The 14,163-nt window shown below is 42.3% G+C and overlaps 2 protein-coding genes across 5 annotated transcripts in view; both read right to left on the reverse strand.

The window, feature by feature from the left end:
* The window catches only part of MYLK4 (myosin light chain kinase family member 4), a 797,874-nt gene that overhangs the window by 452,954 nt on the left and 330,757 nt on the right, over positions 1-14,163 (reverse strand). The gene's annotated exons all lie outside the window — the stretch shown is intronic.
* Positions 1-14,163, reverse strand: part of GMDS (GDP-mannose 4,6-dehydratase) — a 274,215-nt gene that overhangs the window by 181,511 nt on the left and 78,541 nt on the right. For all 3 annotated transcript variants that reach the window (XR_014529619.1, XM_083519594.1, XM_083519595.1), the window contains exon 7: positions 3,032-3,159. Coding sequence is in view for 2 of the 3 variants with exons in the window: in XM_083519594.1 (XP_083375720.1) it covers positions 3,032-3,159 (128 nt within the window). In the remaining variant the exon portion in view is untranslated. The remainder of the gene's footprint in view (positions 1-3,031; positions 3,160-14,163) is intronic.

Below are 14,163 nucleotides of genomic sequence, written 5' to 3' on the forward strand. Positions count from 1 at the left end.
TTTTCGTTGCTTTTTTCCAGCTCAACAAGATGCTTTTTGAGAGGAGACAACTGGAATTGTACACAGCATTCAAAGCGTGGCCACATTGTACATTTGTGTAATGGTATTGTGATATAGGCAGTTCTTTTTTTCATTTTCATTACCTTTTCTAGCGATACCTAGACATTGAATTCACCTCCCCCCCCCACCTGCTGTACATTGGGCTGACATCTTCATTGAGGTATTCACTTACCATCCCCAAGATCTCTGCTCAGTGCCAGTTTAGCCCCCATGACAATGTAAGTGAAATTAAGATTATTATTTTTTGCTCCTATGTGTATTCCAGAATCTCCACCTCTCAGGAGTAGAGTGGCTTTTCAGGGGGTGCAGGGGACTGAAATGGGTAGGCGCAAACGTTGAAACTCCATCATATAAGTAGAGTTCTGCTTGTGCTATTCTAGATCCAAACCCATAGCTAAGAACGGGGACTGAATGAGACTGTAGAAATGTTCAGGGTCCACTTTGCTTTGCTCTTCACAAAAATGGTACTCTATGACCACATAAGCCAACAACATGTAAATAACTTGACATTTGGTATTATGTGAACCAATCCTAATGTTTTTCCCACACCAACTTTTTAATAAGACTGCATATTTGAAAACTATCTCATTACAACCAGAAATAAACATGTCCTCAAATTCCATCCATTCATGATTTTTGGCATTATTTGTATATTTAGTTGTTGAGAAATAAAAAGTTGGTAATGGATTGATACGTACGTTCTCACTGCTCCAAGTTAAATGTTTGTGGGAATGTATATTAATTTGAATTAGGGCTCTCCTGGGGTTATGCAAGGATTTTTGTAACATGTCTTGCTATTTTTTCTTTACATTGTATAGGAATGAATCATTGACTGCTAAATGCTTACTGTTGCACTAGTATTAGAACGTATCTAACAGATGGTTTATTGTACTGTCCTTTACCAAATAAAAAGGAATAAATCATCTTCACAGAACAAAACAAGACACAGAAGATTCATATATCAGCACTGCTGATACATTACTTATCCCCCCCCATCCCCACCCACAGTGGTACTGACTGCCATCCAAAATATAATCTAAACACACTTACATGCAACCATAATGTAACCTGCTTTCATCATGTGTAACATCAAAACATTATTATAAGTTGATTTTAATAGGCAGATTCTGAGATCAATGTTACTCATGCAGATGATCATGCAAATATTTAAGTCACCATTGTTTCTAACAGCACCACATTACCTAAGCATTAAAGCTCGCTTTCAACCCAAAGTACATTGTTTAAATATTTTTTAAAATAAGCACAAGAGATTCGACCCACAACATTATTCTTTCTGCATACATATACTCCACTTGTGATTGTTAGCTTGAGAAATATTGCACCACTGAAAGGTCAAAAATAATACAGTATATGTCTGACAGAGTTACCATGGGAAGTCAAAATCCCTGTTGTGTATCAACAAGATATAAATGTAGAAGGGGTTCTGAAAGGCCTTCGGTACTAGTAAAAATATTCTAGAAAGCTTCTAAAATGCTCACAAAAATATCTACATTTGTTGCACTCTCCAGTAACTATACAGCAGTGCTAAATCTTGAAGTTTTGCTTTCCAGTCCATTAAATCCTGGAACAGTTGTTTATTTCCGTTTTAAAGTTTCATAGTCCGGAATTGAATGCATTTTGCAAATTCAGTGTCTCCAGGAATTAACAAGGGACCTATTATGCAGAAGTTAATCTCTGGGGAGTGAGATATTCAAGATGACCTCTATCACAGTTATGAATTGCTTCAGAACAATTTTGGGATGGCTTCAAATCACGTGAAAGATCTGGAATGTTACTTACATCACCAACATGTGTTACTGGTGGAGACCCCAGCTGAGTGCATTCTATTTGGTGGCCAGAACATTTGGAAACTCACTGGTATTGCTAAATAAACTCCACTCTTCTTTCCAGTGCAACGAATATTTGCAGAAGTTGGGCCAGCATTCACACACAGAGAGCAAACTTTAGGTTGAAAAAAACGCCCCAGTAAATTCTGCATTACCAAGGAGGTTTAGACTGAAGGGTGGGGTCAGGTGCAATAGAGAGGCTCATCCTTAAATCTATGCCTATTTCCTCACAATTGTTTATGGAATCAAACTTGTTATGTTTAATGCACATCATTTATGTTTTAAATGAAGTATTTCTGCTGGGGAGTTTTCAAAATTCCACTTGAAATGGAAAGATAAGGGCAATTTCACACTGCTACATTTATTGATGTGATCATATATGTGAATATCAACCACAAGGAATAGGTTCTACATGTGGCACTAAACTTTTTCCCAGGAGCCATAATTGAAGATAGTGTGGTTGCCTCCCTCTTTGTGCAGTCTGGCACACTAGGCTTTCTCCATGTGGTCATAGACCTGCACACAACCGTGTGGTGGAAATAAAGATTTTCAAGAGAAACAAAAATCAGTTCTGACATAGTTAGTGACTGTATGATTCTCTCCACCCCCCCCCCCAAGTCATAATTGTGAAAAACACTGTTTATAAATGTTTGTTCAAGTTACATAATGGTAACTGCACTATTTCCTAAACTAACCTTTGCAACAATTATATTCAAATAAGAGAACTGAAATGGCCTTCTGGAATTAAGATAGGAATTGTTTTGTCTCATCACTGCAAGAGGCCATCAAGAAATAGCAGGATTTTGAAAGCTTTCAGCGCAATTGAAATATATCATCTTAATACTTAACATGACCACAGAAAGAACATTTTGGAGGTGAATGGAGAGATACTTCATGACTACTAGGTTCCAGCCCCCTTTCAGAAGAATTTAGCAAAGAATGTAAACCTGAAAATCTATTTTTAATATGCACGAGGGTAGTCTTCTGCATTACTTCTCCAGATAAGCTGAGAGAAATGTATGGTTAGAGGTATATCTCTGTGTGATGTACATTTTCTCTGAAGCTGTTCCAATAAAACATACAAAAAGCAGTACTTTAAAGCAGACTTTTCACCAACAGCATACCTCAACGTAGTCCTTGGCGTGACCCCAGTCTCTCTTGGCATCCAGATTGCCCAAACTGAAACATTCCAGTTGCCCCAGGTGGATCTTAGCAACGGAACGACTAATTTTTCGAGTTACAAAGTTAGCCCCTAAAATAAAGAGAAAGATAGCATAACGGGATTAGAAACTGTCTGGTAACTGTCTGATAGCTGATCCCAAGAAATACAGTTTATGATAATTTCTTTCAGCCTTCCCTCCTCCTTGTATCAATCACCTAAATTCTGTCATCATTTATCATTTCTGAAAGCCAAGGAGTGCCAACATACATGTCACATTAGCTATAGTCTCTCATCAAATAACTTTCTTTGAAACTCTAAGCATCCCTAATCTGAAGCTTCAGTATTAAATCTGGCACGAGGCCAAGAAAAGCAAATTCAAATAGAGACTTCTGAAAATAAGAAAATAAAAACAAGACTGCAACCCAAACATTAAAGGCTTGGGCCTTTCCAAAAGTTGGGGTGAAATAGAAATTTGCATGCTAAAACGTTTAGCAAGAGAAATGAGATCTCAGTCACCTGCAACTTGTTATCTGAGCAGTCATTTGTAGAGTAGCAAATGTGAAAATTCAGAACTCTTTAGAGCAGGCATGGTCAAACTTGGCCCTCCAGATGTTTTGGGACTACAACTCCCATCATCCCTAGCTAACAAGACCGGTGGTCAGGGATGATGGGAATTGTAGTCCCAAAACATCTGGAGGGCCAAATTGGCCATTCTCAAGAGGGCAAGAAGGAGACACCTCTGCTCTTCATTCATTTGAAGCTCAAGCAGACCCAAATAAAGATGCATGTGCTGAACAGTCCAGAGTCCACTGAAACTTAAGACTATAGAAGTGCTCAGTCCTAAGAATCTGCCCATTATGATGATAATTAACTATGTGAAACTAAACACGTCTGAAGTTTAGGAGCCACAAAACAACTCCAAGGAAGAGGATGTATGCCTCCTAGAACATTCAGAAGGTCTGTGGAGTGTCTGCGAGGGGCATTTAAAATCTGAATTCTATATAATTACACAATATGAGAAATACTGGGAAATTTTTAATGTCTGATGTTTTACAATTTTTTTATATGTGCTGTAAGCTGCCCAGTGTATAAATTATAAATTATTATTAATATAATATATTATATATAATAATAATAATAATAATAATAATAATAATAATAATAATAATAATAAAGCAATAAAATACAATTAAAAGCCACACAGTATATATCACAGCACTTTGCAACGGCCACAACAAGCAGGAAAAGAAAATAATTAAACGATCCACCAAGGCTCGCAGCAATTTTCAAGTGGTCCAAGGGGGAAAGTTTAGGAACCACTGTCCTAGATCCTTGTACTTATATATGAACAGGGGTATTCCCCTGAGATTTAGGGCATGCTAAATGCAGCCTAGATGCTCCACAACAGGGTGTGATGTCACTCTCGGGCCACATAGGTAAGCTTTGCCTTTGACCAGGGCTGCATAGGCTTTGGGTTGGAATCAACAGCACATCTCCTGCTTCCTCTAGTTGTGTGAAGTGATGTAGATGTGCACATAGAGTTTAGATCGTTTTTAGTTGCCACTGCCCTTATGGTTCGTTTAAAAATATTTTTCTGTGAATATAAGGGGAGTTCTTTAATCTCAGTCATTGAGAGGTCATATTTGCCCATCAGTTGGGCAGCATGATGTACCCAGTTTTTAAGGGGTAATCCATTTGAGAGCTCAATCAGGCATTTTTTTGGTAGCCTAGTGTTGTCCATCTGTTGAAAAGAAATGTAAAGAACCACAGAAAGAGGGGGAAGGGAGTTGGAGTTTGAAATGTTAAAATTATGATTGAATAATTGTTGTAATATATCTAAATGAAAATTATAAATAAAAAATTAAAAAATTGAATATTCCCTAACTATCAGTAGATTTATTCTGCAGTAGATCAAAGGTTTTAGCTGCTCCACTGAAAACCTATGATAACAAAAAAGGAACCAAGAGTTCCAAATGTGCGGAGAATATTCTAATCAACACAATAAATTTTATTATAACTTTTCTGGAAATTACCGTGTCTGCTTTTGAGCTTTGTGGCAGCTTTCTGGCATTCTGGAACGCAATCATGCTGCAATTTGATTACCCGAGAGCTGAAATACTCTTTAGCAACCCTCCCCTCCCCGCCCACAACTCCCCAAGAAAGTAAAAATATACAATCCAGGTTTCAGACTGCAAAAAATCTAGCAAGTGAATCTAATAGCTTTCAGCACTGCATGTCCATACTTTGTATCAGCAGCGAGATCTGTAATCATCATGTGCATTGCAGTGAGTTTTAGTGCCTGACCTACTGGGTTCAATCATGAAAGCTTCCGTTCTGCAATGATTACCTCTTGAGGGAACATTAAATATGTTTGGAAGAATGGTTGAGAGCTACCAATTCCACACACAATTGAAGGACTGCAAATAGTATACAGGAGATGGATGGCCCCAGGTCTCTGCATACCAGGCAATTTACTAAATATGGGAATTAGCTGCCACTGTAATGTATTACAAGGGCCGTACAGTGCAAATATATCCACTTCTCCTGGTCTGAACCAGATAATTAAAAAAATAAGCTTTTATTTTTTAAAAAAGTAAATAATGGGATGGATCTACAAATGGGGAGGAAGGTGATTTTTGTTTATTCCGCCTTCCCCGTGCCCCCTGGGACCCCCTCAGACAGCACGTGAGGTGGCACAGAGGGCCACAGAGAGAAATGGTATCGAAAAAATGTAATAATAATATCATAGAATCATAGAATCATAGAGTTGGAAGAGACCACAAGGGCCATCGAGTCCAACCCCCTGCCAAGCAGGAAACACCATCAGAGCACTCCTGACATATGGTTGTCAAGCCTCTGCTTAAAGACCTCCAAAGTAGGAGACTCCACCACACTCCTTGGCAGCAAATTCCACTGTCGAACTGCTCTTACTGTCAGGAAGTTCTTCCTAATGTTTAGGTGGAATCTTCTTTCTTGTAGTTTGGATCCATTGCTCCGTGTCCGCTTCTCTGGAGCAGCAGAAAACAACCTTTCTCCCTCCTCTATGTGACATCCTTTTATATATTTGAACATGGCTATCATATCACCCCTTAACCTCCTCTTCTCCAGGCTAAACATGCCCAGCTCCCTTAGCCGTTCCTCATAAGGCATTGTTTCCAGGCCTTTGACCATTTTGGTTGCCCTCCTCTGGACACGTTCCAGTTTGTCAGTGTCCTTCTTGAATTGTGGTGCCCAGAACTGGACACAGTACTCCAGGTGTGGTCTGACCAGAGCAGAATACAGTGGCACTATTACTTCCCTTGATCTAGATGCTATACTCCTATTGATGCAGCCCAGAATTGCATTGGCTTTTTTAGCTGCCGCGTCACACTGTTGGCTCATGTCAAGTTTGTGGTCAACCAAGACTCCTAGATCCTTTTCACATGTACTGCTCTCAAGCCAGGTGTCACCCATCTTGTATTTGTGCCTCTCATTTTTTTTGCCCAAGTGCAATACTTTACATTTCTCCCTGTTAAAATTCATCTTGTTTGTTTTTGCCCAGTTCTCTAATCTGTCAAGGTCGTTTTGAAGTGTGATCCTGTCCTCTGGGGTGTTAGCCACCCCTCCCAGTTTGGTGTCATCTGCAAATTTGATCAGGATGCCCTTGAGTCCATCATCCAAGTCGTTGATAAAGATGTTGAATAAGACCGGGCCCAAGACAGAACCCTGTGGCACCCCACTAGTCACTCTTCTCCAGGATGAAGAGGAACCATTGATGAGCACCCTTTGGGTTCGGTCAGTCAGCCAGTTATAAATCCACTGAGTGGTAGCATAGTCAAGACCGCATTTTACCAGCTTCTTTACAAGAATATCATGGGGCACTTTGTCAAATGCCTTGCTGAAATCAAGGTAGGCTACATCCACTGCGTTCCCTTCATCTACCAGGCTTGTAATTCTGTCAAAAAACGAGATCAGGTTAGTCTGACATGACTTATTTTTCAGAAATCCATGCTGACTATTGGTGATCACAGCATTCCTTTCTAGGTGCTCACAGACTGTTTGCTTAATGATCTGCTCTAGAATCTTCCCTGGTATTGATGTCAGACTGACTGGGCGGTAATTATTTGGGTCCTCTCTTTTCCCCTTTTTGAAAATAGGGACAACATTTGCCCTCCTCCAGTCTGCCGGGACTTCGCCTGTTCTCCAGGAATTCTCAAAGATGACTGCCAGTGGTTCTGAGATCACATCTGCCAGTTCTTTTAATACTCTTGGATGCAGTTCATCTGGCCCTGGAGACTTGAATACATCTAAACTAGCCAAATATTCTTGTACTATCTCCTTAGTTATTCTGGGCTGTGTTTCCTTTGCTGAATCATTTGCTCCAAATTCTTCAGGTCGGGCATTGTTTTCTTTATCGGAGAAGACTGAGGCAAAGAAGGCATTGAGGAGTTCAGCCCTTTCTGTGTCCCCTGTTTGCATTTCACCATCTTCTCCTCTGAGTGACCCCACTGTTTCTTTGTTCTTCATTTTGCTACGAACATACCCATAAAAGCCTTTTTTGTTGCTTTTAACCTCTCTAGCAAGCCTGAGTTCATTCTGTGCTTTAGCTTTTCTGACTTTGTGTCTACACGTGCTGGCTATTTGTTTGAATTCCTCTTTGGTGGTTTCCCCCCTTTTCCATTTTTTGTACACATCCTTTTTTAATCTTAACTCAGTTAAAAGTTCTTTAGATAGCCACCCTGGCTTCTTTAGGCACCTTCCATGTTTCCGTCTCATTGGTATTGCCTGACGTTGTGCTTTTACTATCTCCCTCTTAACAAACTCCCAGCCATCATGAACTCCCTTTCCTTTTAGTATTGCTGTCCATGGGATCTCACCCAGCACTTCCCTAAGTTTTATGAAGTCGGCTTTCTTAAAGTCAAGAAATTGAGTCCTAGTATGCTTGGCTGCTCCTTTCCGCTGTATAGTAAACTTCAGAAGAGCATGATCACTCGCGCCTAATGATCCTTCCACATCTACCCCACTAATATCTATTACTCATACCCCACCCATCTGGCCAGGCCTCCCCAGCCACTCTGGGCGGCTCCCAACAGAATATTAAAAACACGATGAAACATCAAACATTAAAAACTTCCTCAAACAAGGCTGCCTTCAGATGTCTTCTAAAAGTTAGATACTTGTTAAATTCCTTGACATCTGATGGGAGGCCCTACCAAGAAGGCCCTCTGCTTGGTTTCCCTGTAACCTCACTTCTTGCAGTGAGGGAACCGCCAGAAGGCCCTCGGCCCTGGACCTCAGTGTCCAGGCTGAACAATAGGGGTGGAGACGCTCCTTCAGGTATACTGGGCTGAGGCCGTTTAGGGCTTTAAAGGTCATCACCAACACTTTGAATTGTGCTTGGAAACGTACTGGGAGCCAATGTAGGTCTTTCAGGACTGGTGTTATATGGTCTTGGCGGCTGCCCCCAGTCACCAGTCTAGCTGCGGCATTCTGGATTAGCCCCACGTAGAGAGCATTGCAATAGCCCCAGAGGGAGATAACTAGAGCATGCACCACTCTGGCGAGACAGTCTACAGGTAGGTAGGGTCTCAGCCTGCGTACCAGGCTGAGTTCAATAACTAAAATTTTGTAATTTAAAGGGTAGCATTTTGTAGTCTTAAGTTCTCTTGCTAGAAAAAGAAGAAACCATACACAAGGTTAACATGAATCAACAGGGCGATGAAGCAAAAAAAGAAAGAAAAAAGAAAAAGTTTATGCTCTTCTAGGCTGCATCAACAGAAGTATAGTGTCCAGGTCAAGGGAAGTAATAGGTAAAGGTAAAGGTAAAGGAACCTCTGACCATTAGGTCCAGTCGTGACCGACTCTGGGGTTGCGGCGCTCATCTCGCTTTATTGGCCGAGGGAGGCGGCGTATAACTTCCGAGTCATGTGGCCAGCATGACTAAGCCGCTTCTGGCAAACCAAAGCAGTGCACCAAAACACCGTTTACCTTCCCGTCGGAGCGGTACCTACTTGCACTTTGACGTGCTTTCGAACTGCTAGGTTGGCAGGAGAAGGGACCGAGCAATGGGAGCTCACCCTGTCGCAGGGATTCAAACCGCCGACCTTCTGATCGGCAAGTCCTAGGCTCTGTGGTTTAACCCATAGCGCCACCCGCGTCCCTTTAAGGGAAGTAATAGTCCCACTCTATTCTGCCTTAAAGGTAAAGGTACCCCTGCCCGTACGGGCCAGTCTTGACAGACTCTAGGGTTGTGCGCTCATCTCACTCTAGAGGCCGGGAGCCAGCGCTGTCTGCAGACACTTCCGGGTCACGTGGCCAGCGTGACAAAGCAGCTCTGGCAAGCCAGAGCCACACACAGAAACGCCGTTTACCTTCCCGCTAGTAAGCGGTCCCTATTTATCTACTTGCACCCGGGGGTGCTTTCGAACTGCTAGGTTGGCAGGCGCTGGGACCGAGCAACGGGAGCGCACCCCGCCGCGGGGATTCAAACCGCCGACCATGCGATCGGTAAGTCCTAGGCGCTGAGGTTTTACCCACAGCGCCACCCGCGTCCTACAGCGCTACCCGCGTCCTACAGCGCCACCCGCGTTCTGCCTTGATCACACCCAATTCTGGATGCCACAATTTAAGGAAAATATAGACAAGCTGGAATGTGTGCAGAGAAGGGCAACCAAGATGATCAAAGGTCTGGAAACCAAGCCTTATGAGGAATGGTTGAGGGCGATGGGTATGTTTAGCCTAGAAAAGAGGAGACTGAGAGGAGATATAACAACCATCTTCAAATATCTCAAGGGCTGTCACATGGAAGAGGGAGCAAGCTCGTTTTCTCCTGCTCCAGAGAAATGACTTAAGAAGTGTCTCTGTTCCTGAAAGTCTGAGGCTGTATTCACATCCCTGTTTACAGTGCACACACTGCATTTCCAGTGCTGGGTTTTTAATCTCTGTTCACAAGATGTTATCTAAAATGCATATGTATCCTGCACTTTGTTTAGGAGGCTACTGCTGTTTGATCTGTAGCTTCTCAAACAACCTCCACACTGACTGGAGTTGTTAAGCCATTCCTAATTCTTCTCTAGTCAAGATGTGACGTGTACACAAACAGAAACTAATCTGACACCAGGGAAGCTGTAGGGATGTGAACAGCTGGTGTGGCGGGAAGGGGCAGCAGCAGCAGCAGGGGAAAGAGCTGTAAAAGGCATTGGGGGAAGCAACTTCACTGGTACAGTGGTACCTCGGGTTAAGTACTTACCGTAATTCGTTCCTGAGGTCCATACTTAACCTGAAACTGTTCTTAACCTGAAGCACCACTTTAGCTAATGGGGCCTCCCGCTGCCCCCACGCCACCAGAGCATGATTTCTGTTCTCATCCTGAAGCAAAGTTCTTAACCTGAAACACTATTTCTGGGTTAGCGGAGTCCGTAACCTGAAGCGTATGCAACCTGAAGCGTATGTAACCTGAGGTACCACTGTAATGTGAACATATCCTTAGTTGCTCTATAGGGTTACAATTATGCAGATGACATTCTAACAGGAAATTGGTCACAGGAAAAAGGGGACTGTGAACAAGCCCACATGTGCTGAAAGATGCTTGGAATATCTCCCAATAAATACACAGGCCTGTTTCACCTGAGAACAATCTTGGAACATAACCGAAGAGTAGAGTTGACGTTCTTTAAGAAACACAATGCAATCTGAACACTGAGAACACGCTTCCTCAACCTCTGTCCTCCAGATGTTTTTGGCCTACAACTCCCATGATCCCTAGCTAGCAGGACCAGTGGTCAGGGATGAGGGGAATTGTAATCTCAAAACATCTGAAGGGCCGAGTTTGAGGAAGCCTGATTTAGAAGATTTCAGCAAAATGTCTCTTCATAGATCTCTTCCCTCACGAAAGCACAACTGAATATAAAATATTAAGTGAGCAACAACTTGGTTTCCATTGAACGCAGAAACGAATCTAGAACCACACATCCTAAATTTGGAAGTCACTGCCTTTCAGTAGAAAGTCAGTGTTCTCATTAAGTTTTGAAAGCAAAAGAAAACAATTTCCTCTTTGACCTTGTTTCTTATAGAAGGAATCCAGGCCTTGGAGACTTCATATTTTCCAATCTGCTGCCTTGCTGATTGTGGTAATATTTGTGAGCTGTTGGGGCTGGATCTCCCTTCAGGCCTGGTTAAGCAAGACAAGACACTGGGAAATTGTCATGCCTCATTGCACCACTACGATGGGAGAGCTGATGCCTTATTTGCCCACCAAGCTCTGCCAAAAGCAACATTACTTAAATTGTAGGTACTCAAAACTTAAAGCAGGCTCGCTTGAAGGAATGTTAAACTTTGAAAACCGATCATTTGCAAGCATGCATGTTCTGGGAAACAGTACTTACAATCTTTTTGCAAGCACTCACCAGCAGCAAGCCTTTTAAAATAAACTTATTATGATTGCTCTTCAATCATCATAATATTGGGTTCTGGTGTGCGAGGCTGGGGGGAATACCCCAAAATTGGATAGAGGCAGCTGCTATGAGGTGGAGTTACACTAGCAGAAGTTGCCACCTTATGATTTTTTGTGATGCTCTCAGACCACAGCACTGCACTGCACCCCATTTAGCAATGTCCCCTTTCTTTCCCTTGGGAAAAACCTTTCAGATGGCTCTGGGGCTTGCCTGAGGGGCAGGGAAGTCAGCTTCTGCCAGTCTCAGCCACACAGTCTTCTCTGAATCCAGCATATTATTTAGACACATACCTGATTTTTAAACACGAGATTAACAGAATGGCAAAAGTGTTGAACTCCAAAAAGGAAGGAAAGAGTCTCAGATTATAAATACAAGTGAAATGAAGAGCACAGAGAAAACCCAAGATCTAAAGATCTATACTATTTAACTATGGTGGATGTCTATCTGTCATGGATGCTTTAGCTGAGATTCCTGCAATGAACTAGATGGCCCTTGGGGTCCCTTCCAACCCTACGATTCTGTGATTCTATGTTTCTCCTTAACTTAACCTAAACATGCATTCAGACTTTCAGCAGAACGCATGAGGGCACAACTGGTGTGGGGGCAAGGAAACCATGTATGCCAAATTCCTCTCAACACATCCAAACATCCGATCTCTGTATTCATGACCAATGTGCGTTCAGCATGATGGGATGGGCTGAAGAGATATTCTAAGTACATTCAGCTGAGCATGGCTAGAAGCCCCTGCAATCAGAAATCTTGCATGATTAGCTGAATGTGCTTAGTCTCTTCTTTCAGAGGTGTGCCCTCCCACCGCAGGGTAGCTAGGTCATCTCTACCAACCTTAAAGAAAGATTTTAAGTCAAAGTATGACAGATACCTGTATGAACTCCTTACACAGCTGAAGGGACAGGAACAACTGCTCATCTAATCTTCCCCAATAATCTTAACTCTCTCTGAGCAAAGACTCATACTGGGGAGAGTGGATATGTCACAGACCACAGAGACATGGTTACCTTTGCCCTTCTACTTTCCAAGACCCAGAAATATTTCACCTGTCCTGCTTATCACTACATAAACTAATCTTGGTTCAGATGTATTGCACAGGCACTCCACAAAACAGCAACATCTTAAAGCAAAAGATGTGGCTTAGGAGGTTAACATCTAATATTCTTCTGTCACATATGTTGATATGTCAGTCTTCATAGAGAATGCTTTTATGAGCTTTATTATTATAAATCGAGTGACAATCAAAGAAGCTATGCAAAGCCAATTTATATAACTTATTATACAAAGCAGCTTTTATACAAAACAGTTACTGGCAGGTAGCCATGTCAGAGAAGGAAAGGCATCGTTATGAGCCGCCCATCGTTAGAACGTTTCTGTTGTTCTCATTACTTGAAAGCAGGAAAGCCTCTTAAAGTTTTTTGATCCAAGCTGTCATTTGTCAGGGAATGGGGACAAGACAAATGACTGTAAAGCAATGCAATTGGGTTTCTTACCTCTGCAATGTCTTACTTGACTCCCATGAAACATTCCCCCCCCCCCCCGTTATTCATTCCTGCCATGTTAAAGTAAACTTATGGACTACCCAGAAACAGATGAATGCAATCAGTCCGGCAGAAACGATATCTTTTCACCAAAGGAAAGCAAATAGCTTTGCCTTCCCTATAACAACTATTTCTGAAACTTAATTCAGCCTTTAAATAGTTTGTACAACATTAAACACAAGGTCAGGCTCAGGGAGCAATAATTATTAAAGATTAAGGAGAATACTGAAGTACTTTGCTGAACACTTAAATCAACTGAGAGTTTCACTTTCTTTTTTTGGTGTTAAATGATACTATTGATTCCCCCCCCCCCCCGCCCACAATTGACCTAGGCATCCAAGGAAAGGCTGTTCACCAGTCATTTCAAAAGAAAATGGACCAATCAAGGGTCACAGAGTAAGAAGAAGCCCTGCACTGAGATGCTTGTATTTATTGTCCTTGGTATGGTGGCGCTATGGTCTAAACCATTGAGCCTCTTGGACTTGCCGATCAGAAGGTCGGCGGTTCAAATCCGCACAACGGGGTGAGATCCCATTGCTCTGTCCCAGCTGCTGCCAACCTAGCAATCTGAAAGCTCACCACAGCAAATAGATGCTGCGGCGGGAAGATAAACGGCATTTCTGTGTGCTCTGGTTTCCGTCACGGTGTTCCGTTGCACCAGTAGCAGTTTAGTCATGCTGGCCACATGACCTGGAAAAGCTGTCTGCGGACAAACGCTGGATCCCTCAGCCTGAAAGCGAGATGAGTGCCGCAACCCCATAGTCGCCTTTGACTGGACTTAAACGTCCAGGGGTCCTTTGCGTTTACCACTGCAGGCCCAAATCTAGTATTTGTGGGATAAAATGTATGTGAACTCACTGTTACAAATTTGAGCAAGAAAACTTATTTTGTCTTAAAGCTTGGGGGGGGGGGACACACTTATCAAGTATAATGAAATAGTAAACTACTTACTATTCTGCTCAACCCCCTTTTATTTTGACTCCTGAATGACCAAGACTATACTGAGAACATTCCACCATTTTCAGGACGTATGTTATTACTATTTGCTCTTTTTCACCTCCCACACTACGGAGGTGTTTTAGTGTTCGTAAAGTTATGAAACTGAATAGCTC

Source organism: Podarcis liolepis (assembly GCF_965112155.1).
Source record: "Podarcis liolepis genome assembly, chromosome: 8".
NCBI lineage: Eukaryota > Metazoa > Chordata > Lepidosauria > Squamata > Lacertidae > Podarcis > Podarcis liolepis.